This window comes from Panthera uncia, chromosome A2 (genome assembly GCF_023721935.1).
Source record: "Panthera uncia isolate 11264 chromosome A2, Puncia_PCG_1.0, whole genome shotgun sequence".
Lineage (NCBI taxonomy): Eukaryota > Metazoa > Chordata > Mammalia > Carnivora > Felidae > Panthera > Panthera uncia.
Window position 1 is genome coordinate 106,854,616 of NC_064816.1, and position 20,573 is coordinate 106,875,188.

General features: G+C 36.6%; 1 protein-coding gene across 4 annotated transcripts in view; it reads left to right on the forward strand.

Moving 5' to 3' along the window:
- HDAC9 (histone deacetylase 9) overlaps positions 1–20,573 on the forward strand; it is a 903,132-nt gene that overhangs the window by 524,334 nt on the left and 358,225 nt on the right. For 2 of the 4 annotated variants that reach the window (XM_049642883.1, XM_049642880.1), the window contains exons 8-10: positions 4,529–4,660; positions 8,052–8,167; positions 18,571–18,693. In XM_049642883.1, the coding sequence (XP_049498840.1) occupies positions 4,529–4,660; positions 8,052–8,167; positions 18,571–18,693 (371 nt within the window). The remainder of the gene's footprint in view (positions 1–4,528; positions 4,661–8,051; positions 8,168–18,570; positions 18,694–20,573) is intronic. The other 2 variants (XM_049642881.1, XM_049642882.1) reach the window with 1 other exon arrangement.

A 20,573-nucleotide genomic window follows, 5' to 3' on the forward strand; every position in this document is an offset into this window, starting at 1 on the left:
AAGAGAGAGAGAGCATGTGGACACACATGTGCACACGTGCACAAGTCGGGGAGAGGCAGAGAGGTGGGGGGGGAGAGACAGAGGATCTGAAGTAAGCTCAAACTCTCAAACCGTGAGATCGTGATCTGGGGCTGAAGTTGGACACTTAACCGATAAGCCACCCAGGACACCCTAGTGTATTGTATATTTTGAAAAAATAAATTTATGTTGCACTTACTGAATATCAGTGATTCCTAGTTTTTAAAAAGCTATGTCCTTGGGGTGTCTGGGTGGCTCAGTCAGTTAAGCTTCTGACTTCAGCTCAGGTCATGATCTGAAGGTTCCGTTCTTGAGTATGAGCCCCACAAGCCCCAGGAGCCTCATCAGGCTCTCTGCTGTCGGCATGGAGCCTCCTTTGGATTCTAAGTCTCCCTCTCTCTCTCTGCCCCTCCCCAACTGGCGCTCTCTCTCTGTCTCTGTCTCTGTCTCTCTGTCTCAAAAAAATAAACTATAAAAAAAAACAAAAAAACTAAAAACTATGTCCTCAGCTGATAAAGATATAAATATCACAATGCTTCAAGTAGTATCCTACCAAAAATTGAGAATTACATCTTTCTACATGAAGTTGACTTGTTTTGCTTTCTATAGAAATACCAGTGATATTAAAAATGTTTTGAAATAAATTTCTAAGTATAAAAATATAGTGAACACTTGATTATTTTCAAGTGATGTATATATAGTACTCCCTGATTTCTAATGATCTTTTCTTACTCTTCCACATCCTCTTTGAGAATGTCTAACAGATAGTATTATCTTCTTTGATCATCGCAGTGTAGCATAGTCATTAACAACTGCCATTTACAGATTCTTACCCCAGGGTTTCTCACACTTGGCAGTATAGACATTTGAGTCCAGATAACTCTTCGTTCTGGGATCTGCCATGTACACTGTAGGATGTTTAGCAGCATCTCTGGCTTCTACCCACTAGATTCCCAACAGCTATACTCCATACTGACCATCCAAAATATCTCCACACATTACCAATTGTCCCATGGTGTTAACATCTTCCCTGAGAAGCACTGGTTTATCCTCTACTGAGCATGATTTAATTTAATTCTACAAAAACTTGGCAGAGTACGTGGGACTTGGTTAATCAGAGTCTTGGTAGGAAACAGAACCTTCACAATATTGGTCATAGACTTTTATGAAAGGAGTACTTTACAACTGCTTAGGGATGTTGAGGCACCCAGAAAATAGCAGCAAGAAACGATTCCCACCCCTAGGGTTGAAAAAGCAAGGAGAGGAAACAATGTTTCTGGAGTGCTGGGAAAGCTGGAACCATGGAGCAGAAGCCTCTGGAGGGAGATGAAATCAGAAAGAAACAAAACTCTAGCCAGTGATGCAACACTGAGGCAGAGAGAGCAGAGGATACCCTGGCCCCTCCCTCCTCCATAATCCTTTATCACTAACCAGTCCTACCCATAGATGAGCCCAAAGGAAATAAAACCAGCAAAGGACTAGAGTGATGCAACCCCAGTACTCAGCCTTATGGGCTCAGACAAAGATGTAAAATGGAGTCTATTGGGGCACATGGAGGGGGAAAAAAAAACTGTCCCCATTTTAACATGAAAAACTGAGGTTTAAAGATACAAAGTAATTCACCCAAAGCCAATGTACTCCATGCCCTACTAGTAATCTATAGCTGATTTGCATAAATGAACTGACATTCAGAGACTAGGAATTATTCAAGGTTATTGATTTTAGTAGCTGATAGCTACAAGACCAGAACCCAGTTCTCATTCCTAGTCTGGTGTTCACTTTTTTTGTGTCGACCTTTGAAAGAAATTTTAGAACTGTATATCCAGCCCACTCTGAAACAAACATAGGAATTAAAGCTATGTGCTGACCTGACAAATCATTTTCTTTTCCCTGAAAAGCTTACGGAATTCTAGGTTTCACGTAGAATGTTTAAATGGCATATGCTGTTTTTCCAAGCTTTTTGGCACATTTTAGTCTTGATTGCAGAAACTTGGCCCCAACTGGTGCCGTGTGTTAGGAGAGGGAAGGGGGCTGGACTGAAAATCAGGAGAGTGGGGACCCAGTTCTGACCGGGTCATTCCTGCCATCCTTAACAGTAGCAGCAGTAATGAAAGTTCCATAAACCTTTCCTTCCCGTGCATTCATCTAGATCTTCACAGTTATTTTCAGGTATCTAATCAGGTGGCCATAGCTCTAAAATAAAGGAAGTCTTAGATTTTTATGTTTCAGAAATGAAGAGCCAGGCTCAGAAAGTACTAGAGTCTTACTGAATATCCCATAGCTGCGAAGTGGACTTCACCTCTTCTCACTGAAAACATAGTGCATTTCCTACTCCATCCTTTAAAGTGATTAATCAATTGATAGTCTTCCTCTGGAGAGCCAATCGGTAGCATTTTATACTTAGATTTCATCATCAAGGCATGTCTAGATCAAAGTCTGAGAATCTGTAATTTTTTGTCTTCAGGTTATAAGCAAGGCCACAGTGGAAAGCAATAAGAGTTAGTACATAGAGATTCCTCATTCCTTCCTTTCTAGGTTTCAGATGAATATATTTATTAACTTACAGCTTTTTAGAGACAACAATTGGTGTTTTAAAGGAATTTAAAAATAAACATGTACAGGGAAACATATCTAAGTGAATTAATACAGTTTTATTTTCTCCCTTTAATCCTGGTTGAATCAGATGCTAGTAATTCAAATTCAGACTTCTCCACTAAGATAAAGTGGACTGTCAACTCCTGGAAGGTCTGGAAGAACCTTAATCCTTTACCCAAACTGTTTACCTTCTTTGCCTCAAGGTGGGGGCCCCGGGAAATGGTACATATCAGGGCTCCGGCCCTGAGCTTCTTGTTCTCAGTCCTGCTCTCTGCCTACCCCCTTTTTCATTTTCTACTTTTGCAATACTTTCAAGCCACCCATCTCTACCTTTTCAGGGTTTTCAGCCATAAAATCAGGTATATAACACAAAAAAAATTAACTTGTTTTATTTTTATAACTGGATATTTCTTTCAAGTTCCTATTTCACCAAGTTCATTCCAAGTAAAGGTAAAATGTAGGGGTTCTTCATCCAACATCAAGCTGCAGAGAAGGGAAACAGAAAACAAAAAGACAAAATGAACATGCAGATATTTGAAGTCTAAACATAAAAACAAATCAATAATAAAGAGGGATAAGAAAGAAAAGATTGTTAAGTTTTACTTTGACACACTTTGCAGTCAGGCAAAAATACAAAATTCCTTCAAAGAAAACATTTCACTCACCGAAAACTCTAGCTGCATGATACCATCATATCTAACGCAGATGATTAGTAATGCTTTGGGAAAAGGTTTATAATTGTTATGATGTTCATATACAAGGAAGGGTGGAGCAGAAATATTTTGGTATTTAGAAGAATAGACTTGATCTAGATTATCTAGGTACAGATCATGGTGTCATCCCTTTTTACCTCTGAGACCTTGGGCAAGTTACTTACCCTCTCTGTGTTCGTTGCCTCATTAATCTAATCAAGGTATAAATAGAATCTGTCCCATATAGATTTTTTCTTATGGTTAAACAAGTTAATATTAACAAAGTGTTTACAACAGTAGTGAACATGGGAATCATTACATGAATGTTAGTTGTCATTGGAAACACTCTTTTCATAACTGTTATCATCAACGTCATCACCATTTTCGTTACCATCACTGACTTGTACTACATAGGGGCTCATTCCAGTGTTCCCATTCTTCTAGAGTATAATTACGTAGAAGCCTAATACATAATTACTAAATTAGAGAACATCACTACCTAGAATAGTTTAACCAAAGAAATACTAATGTATGTATACTAATGTATAATGTGCATTTGTACTTTGGAACATATAACCTAACTCGGAACTTTCAAATCTAAGGCTTGGCCACCCTTTCTTTCTATTTGATTGTATACAAAATGTGTAGAAAGTTTTATTCATAATGATTCTTCTTGGTTTGGTGTTAATATACCAAGTATATTTTCTCAGGATATCAGGTTAGAAACTACCGACAAAGAAATATTCCAGGAATCAGAATTAGACATAAATTATATGCTACAGAGGTGTCTTCTTATTACCAGAAGTCAGGCCAGAGTCTCTAAAATCACATCAGGGTACTGTTTTTGTGGTATTGCGTTTCACCCTTGGGAGAATTAAAAGAGCTGACAATGACGTATAATAAATCTTACTCTGACCCAAACATATTTAATGATTAAACCTCCCAGCAATCCCAATTCTGTCAGATAAAATAAGTAGAAAACTTTATATTTTTACTCTTTTTTCACTTCATAGAGAAGTAGGAAAACATTTTGCACATTTCATAAAAATAATTACTATATTTGTCTGTTTCATTCATTTAGAGTTAATGCCTTATTTTACATGGTTGGAATTTTAATTTGAGATGAGCAGGAACCAAGAAAAGGGTGAGCCGTTTTTTATACACAGGAGCAGCTGGCTCTCTATTTTTTAATTTTTATCTATTTTCTTTGTCTCAATCCCCAGCCTCTGAGCCCAACTTGAAGGTGCGGTCCAGGTTAAAACAGAAAGTGGCAGAGAGGAGAAGCAGCCCCTTACTCAGGCGGAAGGATGGAAATGTTGTCACTTCATTCAAGAAGCGAATGTTTGAGGTGACAGGTAATTGAGGACTGGGCAGACATACACTAAAAAATGCTGGTAGGAGGAATGAAAATAAATAGTTTAGAATAAACATGGCTGTTGCATATTAAAGTTATTTTAAGAAGAAACATTTCTTGAAAGGAAATTATATTGAAAACTCACAAGTAGTTCAGTAAACCCTGCCATGCATTCACCAACTGTGTTAAATAGGAAATGAATGAAAAACAGAACTATGTGTCAATCTAGGCGTAACTAGGGAATGCCAAAGCTCACCTTAATCTTTTCAGAAACAGGCAGTCCATTTTAGGAATGCCAACTAGAAGAATATAACTTTTAATGAAATTTGATCAGAAATGAGCAGAGGGAGGTCCAAGAAGAACACTTCCCCCATACTCAGACATGAATGTACAAAATGCATCTGGGAAAATTAAACTATGTGGAACAGCAAAACCTTGACTTTTCAACAAATTTACAGAACTCATAAATGACTTTATGTGTTTACTAGTGAACTGGGACTTATGGCAGGAGGGGGATATATTGCCTTTTAGGAAGGGAAAGAAACTGTCATTTTCACTAGTCTCAAATGGAAGAGTTCTTATTTTTTTAGCTGCCTGGTTAGTGGTGGGGTGAACAGGTTAGGAAATTCAACCTGATGTCTTACAAAGCTTTCTAGTCCCAGTTGTACCTGGTCTGAAATTAGAGAGGACCTAGGGATATGAGAACCAAAAAGGCTAGCCAAAGTAATAGTATGGACTACTGTTTACTGAGTACCTACTTGGAGCTATGCATTGTATCTGGTCATTTCCTTCAGTTGCATCAATAAAGAAGTGGTCATTTGCAACCATTTTTTTCCATGGTTATACCAATCTGGTCAGTTGCTATTATTCCTCTAAGATCAGATCTTATCCTTAGCAGGTAAGGATAATAGTTTTTAAAAATGACTTGTCTGTATCTCCTGTGGCCATCATAGTGTGCAGTTTGGGGAGACAATAGGGCAAAGGTGGTGGAGGTGAAAAATACAGAATACTAATGTGACTTGGTAATTTGGCAGGTTATTTAGGGAAAAAAGATGCATCATTTCCTATGAAATCCTGATAGATTAATATGTGTATCCAAATAAAGTATTATTGGAAACTTTTTCCTTGACAGATAAGACCTATTAAATAAATAAATAGTAAAGTTTATACTTATTTTTAATATCAAATATCATCACTAATTTGGACAATTCTAAATTCGGCGCTGCAGACTTTCTTTTTCAGAATGCATATTTGTACTTACGTAAATAAAAATCTTAAGTTTTTGTAATAGAGGGACTTAGTGGGTTTGGGGTGTTGGGGAGTGAATCTGTTTTCATGAATGTAAAGAAGATGAAAATATCATGTCTAATGCAAGTAGATATGAGTGATTTTTCTAATTGGCGAGAATATGCTACCTCATAACAGGAAAACCTGAAGAAACAAGAAAAACATATACATTGCTTTGCTTTTTTTGTTTGTTTTCGCTTTAGAATCTGATTCTCTAAGGTAATATTTATATAACCCAAAGTTCTTTTCTATTTACGATCTTTTCTTGATTGTAACTTTTCCCCCACAGTCACTTGCCATATTGCAGCAGAGTTTTGCTCAATACCAATCTGGATAATGATTAATTCTAACTTAAAGGGGTTATGATTTGCTGGAGTTTTGCTCAAGTTTCTTTCATTCTTTTTTTTTTTTTTTTGAAATACCATATTTCTCCCTCCCTAATTTTGTGAGATAATGACTGCCCCTTTCATCTGAGGAAATAATGTGTTTTCAAAGAGAGACTTGTATGTTTTTTAGACACACATTTCTGCTCAGTGAGCTAGGACTTGTGGACACTTTGGTAGATTTTTTTTTAAACTAGTATGTTGTACTTATTCTAAATGTCTTTGGGGGATCTGGACTACCAGACAGACAGCTTTAGTCACCTGTACTCCTCCCCCTTCTTCTGCCAGCTTTCATGTAACTGGGATGAGCTGTGTTTGGAACTTAATACTAATTACTTTCACTATCTAGGCAGAGACTTCATAGCATCATAGCAGTTAAATTGACATTGCTGTTCTCACATCTGTACATCTGTCTTCCCCATGACACAGGTTCAAGTGCATGCTGTTTCCAAACCTATGCCCCCTTTCCTCCCAATAATTGACATGGGAATGACTTGCCATCTCCCTCTTTTTTAAATTCCAGAGTTTTCTGCCCCTTTTCCACCAAAGCCATGTTATTTTAAAATTCTAAGCCTTGGCACATCCCCGTGCCTGCGATGCCTTCTCCTCCACTCCCTTCTTCTCCATTGCCTGCGTATCATGAACCACTTCTCTTCAAGCACCAGGTGCAATATCACTTATTTTCTAAGACTTTCTCAGTGATCCCAAAAAATCAGTTGCTGCCTCCCCTTCCAGAGCTCATCCAGTACAATGTTGTAGAATCCTGCAGCGGCATTTGTTTGCTGCCTTGAGTTCTAGTGCTCATGGCAGTGATTTCTAAATAAGGAAATACTTCGGTCTGAATATCACACACAAGATATAAATAATATAGGTTTAAAATGACAAGGCAGATATAAGAAAATAACTTCTTGGTTTTTGTTTTTAAAGACAGGATATGAAAATGAGACATTAATGAGAAAACAGTAGTCACACAAGGAAGGACAAGAATTAGGAGTCTAGGGGAGACGAAGCTCCTTGAAGTATTTTTTTAATGTGTATTTTTCTCATTAAAAGAACAGCAAAGGGGTGCCTGGGTGGCTCAGTCGGTTGAGCAACCAACTTCGGCTCAGGTCATGATCTCACAGTTTGTGAGTTTGAGCTCCGCGTCGGGCTCTGTGCTGACAGCTCAGAGCCTGCAGCCTGCTTCAAATTCTGTGTCTCCCTCTCTCTCTGCCCCTCCCCTGCTCATACTCTGCCTCTCTCTGTCTCTCAAAAATAAATAAATGTTAAAAAAAATTAAAAACAAAAAACAGCAAATAAGAATCAAAGATAAAGAGCAGATTAATCAAAATGTAAGCAAAATATATAGACAGAAAGGCAGTGAGAAAGATGTGTTTCAGAATTTATACCAAAGAACTTCTTTTTTTTTTTTTTTCATCAAAAACTTCTATAATGATCTCTAAGTGGATATCCTTACTTTTCTAGAAACTATTGAGTACTAGGTTGTATTTTTAACAGTAAAAACAAAGGGAGAAAAGTGGTATGAAAATTCAGAAATGTTTCAAAAGTTTCCACAGGATTTTGTTTTTGTTTTTGTTTTTGTTTTTAACGTACTGAAATGGTGCTTGTCATTCCCATAGGGAAGGAAAAGAGTGTTCTGTGCTGTATGTTACTTAGAGTATAACTAAAGCTCATCTTTGTATGTTTTTCATGAATCTGTTTGTGCTTCACAATGTTTTTCAGAATCCTCAGTCAGTAGCAGCTCTCCAGGGTCTGGCCCCAGCTCACCAAACAATGGGCCAACCGGTAACGTTACTGAAAATGAGACTTCAGTTTTGCCGCCTACTCCTCATGCTGAGGTAAGACTCTTGATTATTTTGGTTCTTTTAAAAATTAGATCCTTGATGAGCCTTGTAAAACGAAGTGAGTTTTCTGAACTGAACTTTAAAGCCACCTGTTCTTAGTTATTTTTCTGTAGGCTTATAATATATGGAATTGAATAAACTTGATCTTATTTACAAAGTTTGGATGACAATCAGGGTTTGAAAATGTTGAAATGTAATCCTCAAAAAAACCTTTTAGTGATGCTGAGTATACACTGCCCAGCAGTTGTGCAGCTCAGTAGTATTATGTTTGTTTTTATTCTGATGGGGGTAGACCCATAAATACGCAAAAACAACCTCATGAAAATCTCTCAGTAGAACAGCCTATCAAAGTAGGTTTGTTCTCCCTGGCGAGTGATGAAAAAAAAGAAGGAGTATTACAGCTGAGGAACATAGGGTTCGACTGAGCAAACATTTACTGAGGACCTACTAAGTGCCAGCCATTTTTCCTGGGAATGGGAATATAAAGATGAATAAGATATGAACTCTGTTTTTGAAGAATGAAATATTAAAGGAAATTGATCTGAATTTATGCAGTCAACCCTAATAACATTTTTCAACACATAATTTATTGAAACCAATGATGTAAAAATAGAGGAAAATAAAATTGTGAGTCAACAAGAATTTTTCTATGTAGTTTTGGCATTAGGCTAAGCAAAGGCAACTGTCTATTAATAGCCATTCTTATGAAATAGGCTGTTTTGAGGACACTATCAATTTTTTTTAAGTTTATTTATCTATTTCAGAGGAAGAGAAATAGAGAGCACACACAAGCAGGGGAGGGGCAGAGAGAAAAGAGATGGAGAGAATCCCAAGCAGGCTCTGCACCATCAAAGCAAAACCCTACGTGGGGCTGGAACTCATTAACCTTAAGATGTGAGATAATGATCTGAGCTGAAATCAAGAGTCTGATGCTTAACCAACTAAGCCATCCAGGCACCCCCAAAAGACCTCATCAATTGACTGAAACTCTTGATTTTTCTTTTCTGTTATTATAATTCCTCCTTACCATGAATTGCTCCATGCAGGGAAGGCTGTACAGTAACATCTCATATATAACTGTAACATGTTTCTTCCCTTGTATTTTATAAGAGTCATGGTAACTGAGGGCTGAAAGAGACTGATCAAATATCAGATTCTTGGATCATGTATATTTCCTGATGTGTGATTATCAAACTTCCACTAAAACACTTATAGGGAACTCTCTTTGCTATTTCCTGAGACAACCCAGTTGATTTTGGATAGTTAGCCTGACTGATAGAAATGTCTTCAGTACATTATGCCAATATCTGTGTCTTTGTAATTTCATACACACATAACACACACACACACACACACACGCACGCACGCACACGCACCCATATACTTATCACACATTATTTATAAATTGTAAAATCAGGCTACAATATAATTGAAGGCAGAAAACCAGAGGTTATGCCTAATAAGCAAAGGATTGAAACCAGTGAAGTCACTTTTGCTCTGAGGACATTTGTATACTTCAGTTTTGAGTTTTGGTTTTTAGGGCCTCACAAAACTCAAGAGAAAGGAGGCAAAGCTCAGTGCTGACCAAGGAGGATAATCTAACATGAAACATTAAGCTGGAATTTCAAAAGTCCGTATCTATGCTATGTTGGTGAGCTCCTCACCCCTGCCACCAGAAGTGTCTGGATACAGGGACAGAATTTCTCCCTGAGAAGTTTTCACCAGAAGCTAGTACTTGCATGGAGTTGTATCCCACATTTATATAACCTCAAACTGTTAATTTCATTTAAAGTGCCCCGGATTTGTTAGGGCCCCTACATGTCCGAAAAGCAAATATATATCTTCTCTAGAGGAATACACCTGCATTCTAGATTTCAAAAGTTTCTCTCAGTTTTCCAAGGAAAATGGGCCGAAGAGATAGAATCTCTCTTGCTTATGATTACCTGGAAGCTCTCTGAAGAATAACAATTCAGGCCTTGACATTATCTCCAGATTTTTCATCTATTCTTGTGTCTCACCATCCTGCTGTCCCTCTTTCTTTTTTTCATTTTCCTTTCTAAAATGTGATACCAGATAGAATAAGTTCTTCACATGTGTTTGTTATCATAGATATAAGTGGGATTCTTGAACTATTGGCTGAGGTATTGTATTTGTTTTAATGCATTTATATCTCAATATTGGTCAGTTTTCTGTGACCCTTTAATCAGTTTCCAGGAAAAGAACAACTTGGCCACAGACATTTCTAAAAACTTTAGATTTCCATTTCCTTTAAATTTGAGGAATGTGATTCTCAGCACTAAAGGGTCTGGATTCTAAATCGGCTCTGGATGAATTTTGTGCCCTTCAAAAAAACAATGACACACTATACTACATTAAACAGCATGCATGATTCTTAGAAATGCATTGTCAGTGCTAAAAGGTGCAGAAGACTACTTACAGCATGAGAGTATTTTATTAGGTTCAGAAACAGCAGTACAATATCTTGATTGGGAAAGTATATGCAACGAAAGTGTATTTTACACAGATTAATGGTGTGATGAACACACAATTTAGCATGATGGTTATTTCTCTGGAGGGGGGAAGGTGGGGAGTATGGGGAGAGACATGGTTTGTTACTAACTATATATATATATATATATATATATATATATATATATATATATATAATTGTAATATATGTATAACGAGAATATATGTATATACATCCATATATATATGGATATATATATAAAATGAAAGAATATATGTATCTTCCTCATCCCTCTAAGTATTGTGTGTGTGTGTGTATATATACATACATACATATACATATATACATATATATATATATATATATATATATATATATATATAGTACTTAGTACACCATAAAAGAACAACCAAAAAGTATATAATTGTGAGATTGGAAGTAAATGGAAAATTTTGGTGAGATTTTCTCTTCAAACTTTTTATGACCTGTTAAATTGAGTGTCCCAAATTATGCGACCCTATATTTAAATTTCAAAATAATATACATTGAAGAATGACAATTAAAGAAATTTGTTTATACTGTCTTAATCTCTTTTATATTCCTAAAGCCTTTATTGTCACAAATATCTGTTTAGAGTGCCCTCACTTTTCAGCTACTTATAGAACATATTCTGTTACAAACCTTTCCTTCCACCCCCACCATTAAAAAAAAAAAAAAAAAAACAGAAGGAAATGTGATTTAATGGAGTTTGAAAGAGTAGAGGTTTTTCTTCAGGTCAGTGACAGGACATTCACCTCCAAAGCTGGAAAGACTAGTTCAAAAGCAAGCAGTGACTTACTTCATAATGAATTAATTGTGTGCCTGAACTATGATCCAAAAGGCCAGGTGGGCAGACCTTTATGCACTGATGGGTAGCCTCTCCGTGGCCCAAAACAAAAAATTCAACCCTGATGGCTAACATGTGGTTTTCTGCTGTGTTGCACTTACAGAGGTCTGTAATATAATTCATACTGGAGAGGTAAAGAGACAGCAGAACTCAGATGGAAACTCTCCACAAATTAATATCCTAGCTGTGTTACACAAAATGCTTCCACCTACACTAGAAAAAGAGGAAAACAAATATTTTCAGCAATTCTTGATTAACAATCATTTTGGGTTTAGTATGATTTTTACAGAAATCTTCCAAGATTTCTGTAATTTCATATCAATAGAAATATTTTTAAGGTATGAAAAATACACATCAACTACACTTTGAAAAGCCAAGCCGATTGCTTGGTTCACCATTTGCAAAACAGGCTTATTTTACCATCTTTGGTTAAACAGCACAGGTGAGTTTTCATTTTAAAATAGTTCAACGGTGTACATTTGAATGAACCTTTATTCTGTGACCTGTAAGTATAAAAGCATGCCACCTAATTCTTTCACAGCCCGTGTAAATGAACGGGATCTACTCTACAGGATTTACTTAGGAAACAGGAAAGTAACGCTGTATCTCAGGCTGATCTTGAGGCTTAGACAAAAGGAAAATTTTTCTCTTGTAAATTCATATGTCCTGCATAATTTAGATGGAGGTTAAGACAGAAGTAGGAGGAGAATTTACTCATAAGTCCCCGCTAAGGAAACAGCACAGCCAATTTGAAAGTATGGGTCTTCCATTCGACAGGCTCCACAGGAACCTGGCTCCAAAACCGACTACTTTGTCATCATTGGTTAAGTCGCTAAACTTGCCCTGACCTCAGATTCTTTATTCTGTTTCTAGTGAAACGTAGTCATGCCTACTCCAACAACTTTGTTGTGAGGGATCGGTGTTAGGAAGGTGGGTAGTGAATTGTGAAGTGTGAAACGAGTTCATTCTTTGTTGTTGTTATCAGTACTGGCTCCTAGTAGGGAAAACTCATTAGCATGTTTGTCTTCAAGCCAGCAAATCACATGTGAGAGTGAGTCTCCATCTGCTCTGACCACTTCTGTTCCATTTCTTCTATTTCTTGCATATGCTCACTCCTGAACTCGGCTTGTTGGAGCTACTTGTTTTACTCATTTGTAAACTTGGTTGGGGAGCTGAAACCTCAGGAGTTTCTATTTCCAGCTCTAGTCAGAAATGTCTTTACCTATCTAGTTACTTTATTGTTAATACTGTGGGCCTGCGGGTTCAAATGTTTCCGTGAATATCAACACCATTATTTTAGAGTCCGTAGATTTATTTGATAGCTCCGTTAACAGTAGCCAAGCAGCTGGTTTATTTCTATTTGAACATTAGTGTCTGGCTCTGCTGTGCTATTTTTTAAATAATTTTTTTTCCAGCAGATTCAAACGATTTTTTAAAAAGGATTCTAATAATAAGGTTAAGTACTCTAAAATCATCTGAAATGTCACCTATTGTGTTTGCCCCAATCTCACATGACTCCTCTGCCTATTGTTTCATCATGGTTGTTGTGACATTTGCTGTAAATGTTATGCTTCCTCCTGAGTGGGTGCAGAGGTATGGATTTCGATGGCAGAAGATAAAACACTTTCCCCCCATCTTCGGGGGAAAAGAGGCTGCTGTGACAAAAGAATCATTTAGTAGGAATAACGTGAGTCAATATTGTAAAGCAAGACCTTTAATGAGACCTTCAGCAGTGCCTTTTAAATGCAAAGGAAGCCCAGTTGAATGATAATATTTTTTGTCTCCATATCATTTTATAGTAGTACATTTTTGGATGTCCAGTAAATGTAAAATCTTAGAGATTTAGATTTCTAAAAACTTTCTTCATCACATGGAGATTTTAATTTTCTATCTGCCATCTGAAAGGACAATAGAAAATAAATACTATTGAAAAAATCACTGTGAAAACTACAAGTAAGTATTAAATGATTAAGATATATATATTTGGTTTGGGGTTTTCTGTTGTTTTTTGTTTTATTTGTTTGTTTTGAGACAAAGCGTGCGAGCAAGGGAAGGGGCAGAGAGATAAAGAGAGAGAGAGAGAGAGAGAGAGAGAGAGAGAGAGAATCCTGAGCAGTCTCCACACTGTCAGCATGGAGTCCATTGCGGGGCTCAAGCTTGCTAACCCTGAGATCATGACCTGAGCCGAAATCAAGAGTCGGGTGCTTAACTGACTGAGCCACCCAAGCGTCCCATCTTTTTTAATGTGGCTTTCTTTCAGATAGTCTAATTTGGGGATCTGGGACCTTTTAAAGCTAAAGCAGACTGAGGTTTACAAGCATGTCTTCCTGCATGCCATTCTACTACACATAGATATTACCAGATCATGCCAGTCAGAGGTACTTCTGTCTCATGCCAAAGGATCTGATGTCCAGGGAAAGGTGGTTAGCTGCCCAGTCATAAGCCAGTGAGTGATGGAGCTCAAATGTAAGACACTGGGGCCACACTTATTTTCACCAGTCTAGACTACTCCTCACCAAGACTCTGTAGAGACTTACATTTCCTATCTGATGCTCATGTATATTGTAGGTAATTTTGACCATGTAGTAAATTTAAAATTCTACACCCACTTTCTCTAGGAGCTTCTTAAGAAGTAGGTGATTATTTACATAACTAGTTTTCAATCAAAGATCATCTGTTGACTTCTTTGTCTTAAGAGTCAGAAAAGTATTGCCCTTCCTCCCTCCCTTCCTCCATCCCTCCCTACTTTCCATTCCTTCCTTACTCCCTTCCTTCCTTCCTTCCTTCCTTCCTTCCTTCCTTCCTTCCTCTGTATCTCCTATCCCCACTTCCATTTCCCTTGCCCCCATAGGCAGTCATTCTCTCCTGTATTTTTTGTTTGCATGGGCTCTTACATCATTTGTATTTTCTGCTTTGTGCCCCCAAATTTTAGTGAGTGTAAATAGCATGGTGTTATCAACCTCATTCCATTTCTTATTTTTATCACTAAGTATATGTTCTTAGATCTAGTCATGTCATTATGGATGCATATACCTAATAGTTTGCTTTTAATCACTCTAACAATCCCTGGTGGGCAGTGCTCCATTTTATCTACCTGTTCTCCAGCGGGATGTCCCAATGGACTCCAGTTCTCACTCACCACCAAAAACTGCTTCAATAAATTTCATGCTTCAGTGGACATCATCCTAAATGATGATAAGTGAGAGATTAATGAGAGAATTTCTTGAAGATATAATTCCCAGCAGAATAATTTTAGGGTCACAGCGTATTTATTTTTATGAATTACTCATTAGAATTGCTATACCAGTCTACAGTCCCACCAGCAATGTGTGATGGTTTTTACCTGTCTCAATTCCTATGACATTCTGAGATTTTGTATTTTTCTAACTTTTGCCCATGTTCCTTTTGTAAGAGATTTTGAGTCTTTTCATTGAAGCTAACAGGTTTCTGATTTCAATGGCAAAATTAATAGCTCTGTTGAGAGACATATAATTTTTCAGTATATTTTATTCATTTGGATTGCAAAGATTATCCATAAGATAGGCTTCCAATTGCTATTATGGTGAGAAAAAAATTTTGAGAGTCATTATTAAGATGTGAGTAGGCCTTCCCTGCCTCAACACCTGACTCGGTCATATCCCTCTTCTCAACATCACGCTCTTTCCGGTGAAATGCTCCTAGCTACCAATCAAAGCCTGGTAAAAAACTGACACCCTGCTCTGTGCCATTGAAGTGATTTAACCCTACTCTAATTATCATAGTTTTCAAAGGTCATTAGTTAGTTTTCTATTTTTCTGTGCACCTAACTAGCAAAGCACAGTGCCACACTGTTAATCTAACTGAATTGTTATTTATTAATTGTTTTGTAAATATTAAAAGGTGGTCACTTATACATTTAATATTTCCATTTTATCTTACTACAGCAATGCTTTCTAGTTCTGAATTTTTTTTTTACATTAAAACCATCTTCCCCATGTTCTAAGATGGAAAATGGCATTTTAGCACAGCTCTGATTTAAGGGCTGAGTCGGTTTCAAAATTGCTTCCTGGAAAAATCATGGCTTTGCCTGAAAATGCTTGTGATCTCACCACAATGCTAAGGTGGAGTAACCTTCCAGCCTTGTAAGAATACTGGTCAGGAACCTTCACTGTCTCAGTGAATTGGTACCTCTCACCACGTCTTTGGCTGGCTTTCAAGTGTGTCTGCCCTCTTTTAGCCGTGTAGATAGAATACAACTCTAGGTTCTTCCTAAGAATCACTAACCTGGAACAGATAGACTGTGTTGATCAAAAAGCTGTATCGAGGAAAGTTGTATTTAAAGAAGATAATTTGAGGAAAACATTTTTTCAGGTCTGTGAAGTTATTTGTGATTCTAGCCATTCCATGTAAATTCTCTGCCTGATACCTTATCTTGTGATTGAAGGAAATGAACTAAGTAATGTCTAAATCCCTGAAGTTCTGTGATATACTATACCAATTAGTCTCTGTGGGAAGAACCAGCTATATACCTAGTGAACATGGGGGACTCACGACTTTCCTTGTTTCCTCAGGAATGGTCTCCATGACTTGAGCACCCTCATGTCTGTAAAGTCACCAGGGCTTTCGCTTTCTTCTCATGTCCAGGTCAGCTGGTTCCCAGTTGCACACATTTATTCTTTTCCATCAGCCTCAGGACCAGATTTTGCTTCCTCTTCTTTTCTAAAGTGTCCCCCATATCCGTCCTTTTTTTTTTATGGTTCCCATATCCTTCAGTAATGGTGGCCCAGTGAGATATAGCTTCTATAGCAGTACCTGACAACAAATCATATAGCCTTGATCAGTTTAAAAGTTATGTTCCTGATCTCACCGGGGACCAGAATTGAGCAAATCACTCCGTTTCTTTATCCATAACTGAAGCATAATGATAGCTACAGAGTGCCTATGAAAAATAGGTTAATGTCCAAAAAAGTCCCTAGCCCAGAGGTTGGCACATGGTAGGTGTTGAAAAGCAGTACACTGTCATAAGAAATGGAGACACTCGATTTTGACATGAAACTTCAAGAGTTTAATCCCATAGTGAGAATTTTCTGTTGTCTTCACTTTAGTCAAAGCCCATGTGAGCAGCTGGTCCGCTGCTGCTATTATTACATCCAAGAAGAAGTATTTTTCTTACTTTAGCATAGGTTTGCTTCCTGGGATGAGGTGGAAAGATATCACAGAAGTTCATTCTGTGAAACAAAGATGAACTCATTAGTGTAGCCTGTGGTATCTTTGGTGCCATTCCCACAGTGCATGCCAACTCTCAGTTGTGAGATAAACAGATACAATCTGGAATGCATATTGTACATGATTTAAAGTGCTTACTTTTCCACATTTATTTATCTTCTATGAAAACATAAGTGAATGAAATATCATTTTATTATAAATTACTGCTTGCAACTAATAAGCCAGTTAAAATATTTTTTGCTTCCTCACACATTCGTTTTGTTCTTATTCAAGCATATATTCCAAACTAAAAATTAATATTAAAAGCATATTAATGTAAGCAAAATAAAAGCTTGCCTTTTTAATTAGAGCAAATATGCAACTGCTACTTAGAGCTCCTAATGCAAAATTGCAATCTCACACATTGTAATGATCAGATCTTTTCCTGCAGTCTTCATGCTGTGGCATTTTAGACAACTTTAGTTCTGTAAAGGGTTGCATATAAAAGCAATGTATTGTTAAAACTTTCAATATACCTCTTGATTTTCATGCACAAATATCTGCCTTGTCCCTGTGAGAAAAAAATAAAATCTGAGTTAGCTTGGAATTCCCGGTTGCAATGAAAAAAACTCTACATTTAACCTTCTGCTCTTATTATGTTAAGGCTACGACTCATCTCCAAACAAACCTATGACTGAGGTGATGTTTTGGAATAACATCCTGTGTTTTGGTGGCGCATCACTCTTCAGTGACATTCTGAGGTTGCATTGTATTAGCACATGATATTTTCCCCAGTTAATTGATATCCCAGGTTTGTCCAGGGGAAAATCTACAGCTCCCCCAAACATGCTTGACAAGTTATTATATTTACTTTAGTCAAAGCCCGTGTGTGCAATATCCCTCTTGGAGGTGGTCTATTATTGGAGTCCCATATGCTTTTTGTTTGGGAAGAAAGCAGTCACTGTGTCATACTGTTACATGGAGTATTCTTTTTCAAGGATGTTGTTCCCTTGGGGACCATATCAGGCCAGAGTTCCTTAGTCTAATAAGACCTTTGTAACTCTTATTGTATAAGAGTTCTGGGAGGGAAGCAAGAGTTAAACAGAAAATGTAATTCAAGCAACCATATTGGGCCACATGTGGGAAAACATGACTCTTAGTATTGGATTAAAAAAAGGTATTTGTTGTAGAAAGGACTGTGATGCGAAAACATTCAAGGTATTTTCAGTGTAAATGAAGCCTTTTGTGGCACAGGGAACTTGTAATATTTTAACATTTACCTTAGCTACTAAATATGAATAATCTAAACATACACCACACAGAATTGTCTATTCATAAATTTTATACTTAATAAAGATATTATTAATTATAGAAGTCCTGTATGGTGATATCTAATCTAAGATTTTCTTGTGTGAGTTTTCCCATCAGTAAAATGATGTTTAATCCATATAAAGATAATGATTGTAGCAACATTATATACATATCATTACTCAGTAATACAAAAAATACACTCATAAGAATTACTCAATTTAATTGTTATACTTCACCAATTGAGGACAGACATGCTGATTATGGTCCATAAAGGTAGAATTTTGAAAGTGAATTTTGCACAATGAACACAGAAGCTCTTCACATTTTGTGGTGATTTCTAATGAAGAGAATTTTAATTTGCACATAGAACTTTTGATACAGAAATCAAAATAAACATTTAATATACTTGACTATTTTGATTAATCATGATAATATAAAATATATTTTCCAAAATGTGAACATTTTACAGTAAAATTTATGACATAATAATGTTTTGAGACTCCTTTTTCTTTTTCTTTTTCTTTTTTTTGTTGTTGTTGTTAACAGCATATGGTTTCACAGCAACGCATTCTAATTCACGAAGATTCCATGAACCTGCTAAGTCTTTATACCTCTCCCTCTTTGCCCAACATTACCTTGGGACTTCCAGCAGTGCCAGCCCAGCTCAATGTAAGTCATTACACAGTGGCCCAAGTGATATTTTCATAGGGGAGCTCTCTTTCATTTCTTGTATATTTACACTTCAGGGAAACTTGGTAGAGTTCATTTCTCAGAGAATTCATCCACTTCACTCTGAGTTGTGCAGAGACATTCAGTTTCATTTCAAATTAAAGAATTATTCTGGTTCACATAATACTATTTATAAAAATAATAACTAACATTTGTATAATGCTTTATAGCTTTTAAAAAAGAAAGTACTCTCCAGACATATTATTTTAGTAGCTCCACACAGCCATTCCATGAAACAGAGATTACAGGCCACAGTGTTACAGTAGAAGAAGCTGAGATTTGGAATATTTAAAATCCCAAGATCACAGAGCCATTAAGTAACATACGTAGGACTCAACCCAGGCCTGTGTTGAGAGCTGTAGCTTCTAAAGCAGGCAGCATAGGTTTATAGAATTTATTTTGTGAATGACTTTATCTTCAGAATTTAAGTTACTGACTCTGTCATAGTAAGGGACATATCTGGAAAACCTCTCTGTGAGCAATATTAAATTCTTCCCAGGAGATTCAGAGTGAATCAGTTACTTTAAAAGTCCTGACATCTGAAATAGGATCTTTGGGAGGTACTGTCCTACTAGCAGAAGATAGCAATAATTATTTTATACGTATTCCCCAAAATAATATAAAAGATGTGTAAGCTTTACCTGGAAAAATTCATCTGTGACTTGTTGTGTAAATAATACTTAGGCAGAGGTCATGGGATGCATTAGGTTTAAAGAGAAATTTTTTCCAACCCTTGGCACCAGTTTTTTTCAAACTTTAGCAGCACATCTTCCATGGAGTTCCAGCTTGTCAAATTCACATCTTTTACAATAAGCCCACGCCAGGAAATTTTAAAGAGTTGACCATTTTGTGATTAGTTTATCTTCAGAATATAAGACCTGTATACGGTATGCTATTTTATGCACAAGCACACCTACCTAACATTTTTAAATGACAAATTTTATAATTGGGTTCAATACATGTTATAAAATCAATCAAAGAGATTCCTGATTATATTTGGCATTTTTACCAAATGTTATCATTTCTCTTACATGATATAGTAATCTTCTACTAGTGAGGAAAAAGCAAAATTTTGTTGTTTTCTATCTGAGGATTGAAGAAGAAAAGCTTAACAATACTGATTTCAGCTATGCCTTTGAATTTCCACATGAAGTGTTAGTAAACAATTGGTTCTAGTGAAAAGAAAAAAAGGAATTAAGGATGAAACTAAATATAAATGTTAATGTATGGTATTTTCACATCTCCACTTATTAAAAATTATTTTTCTTCCATTCCTGTTTTTCCTCTTCTTCAGATGATAAGCAAATACTAACATAAAAGCTTCTTATGACACATGAATAGGCATTTCTTTCCACTCTTTTTTGCGCGTTCTAAGTCATTCCTACCAGCTAACACAAACATACACCACTTTTAATGTGGTCAGAGAGAATTTTTTCCCAAAGGACCAAGTACTAACGCCAGACCATTTAATGTTTCAATGGTAATACAATTTGGTACCGTTGGATGAATAAACCAATGTGGTTTGGATTGAAGTTTCGTTTTTCTTTGCTTCCATTTTGGTGTGGATGAGGCCATCACAATTAATTTTTCAGTTTAGCATTGCTTTGGCAAAGGGATCTCTTAATATTCCATTTCCCCACTGAATAGTGGGAAATTTTAAGGAAAAGAGACCAGGAGAAGGAATCACTTCTAGATTAAACATTGTGTTGACTTGCCATGTGACTAAGACAAACCATTTACCTCTTTGTCCTTCAATTTCGCCATCACTGAAAATTGCTTTGCTTCCCTGGTGCACAGCAATTTTGAAAGATGAAACATGA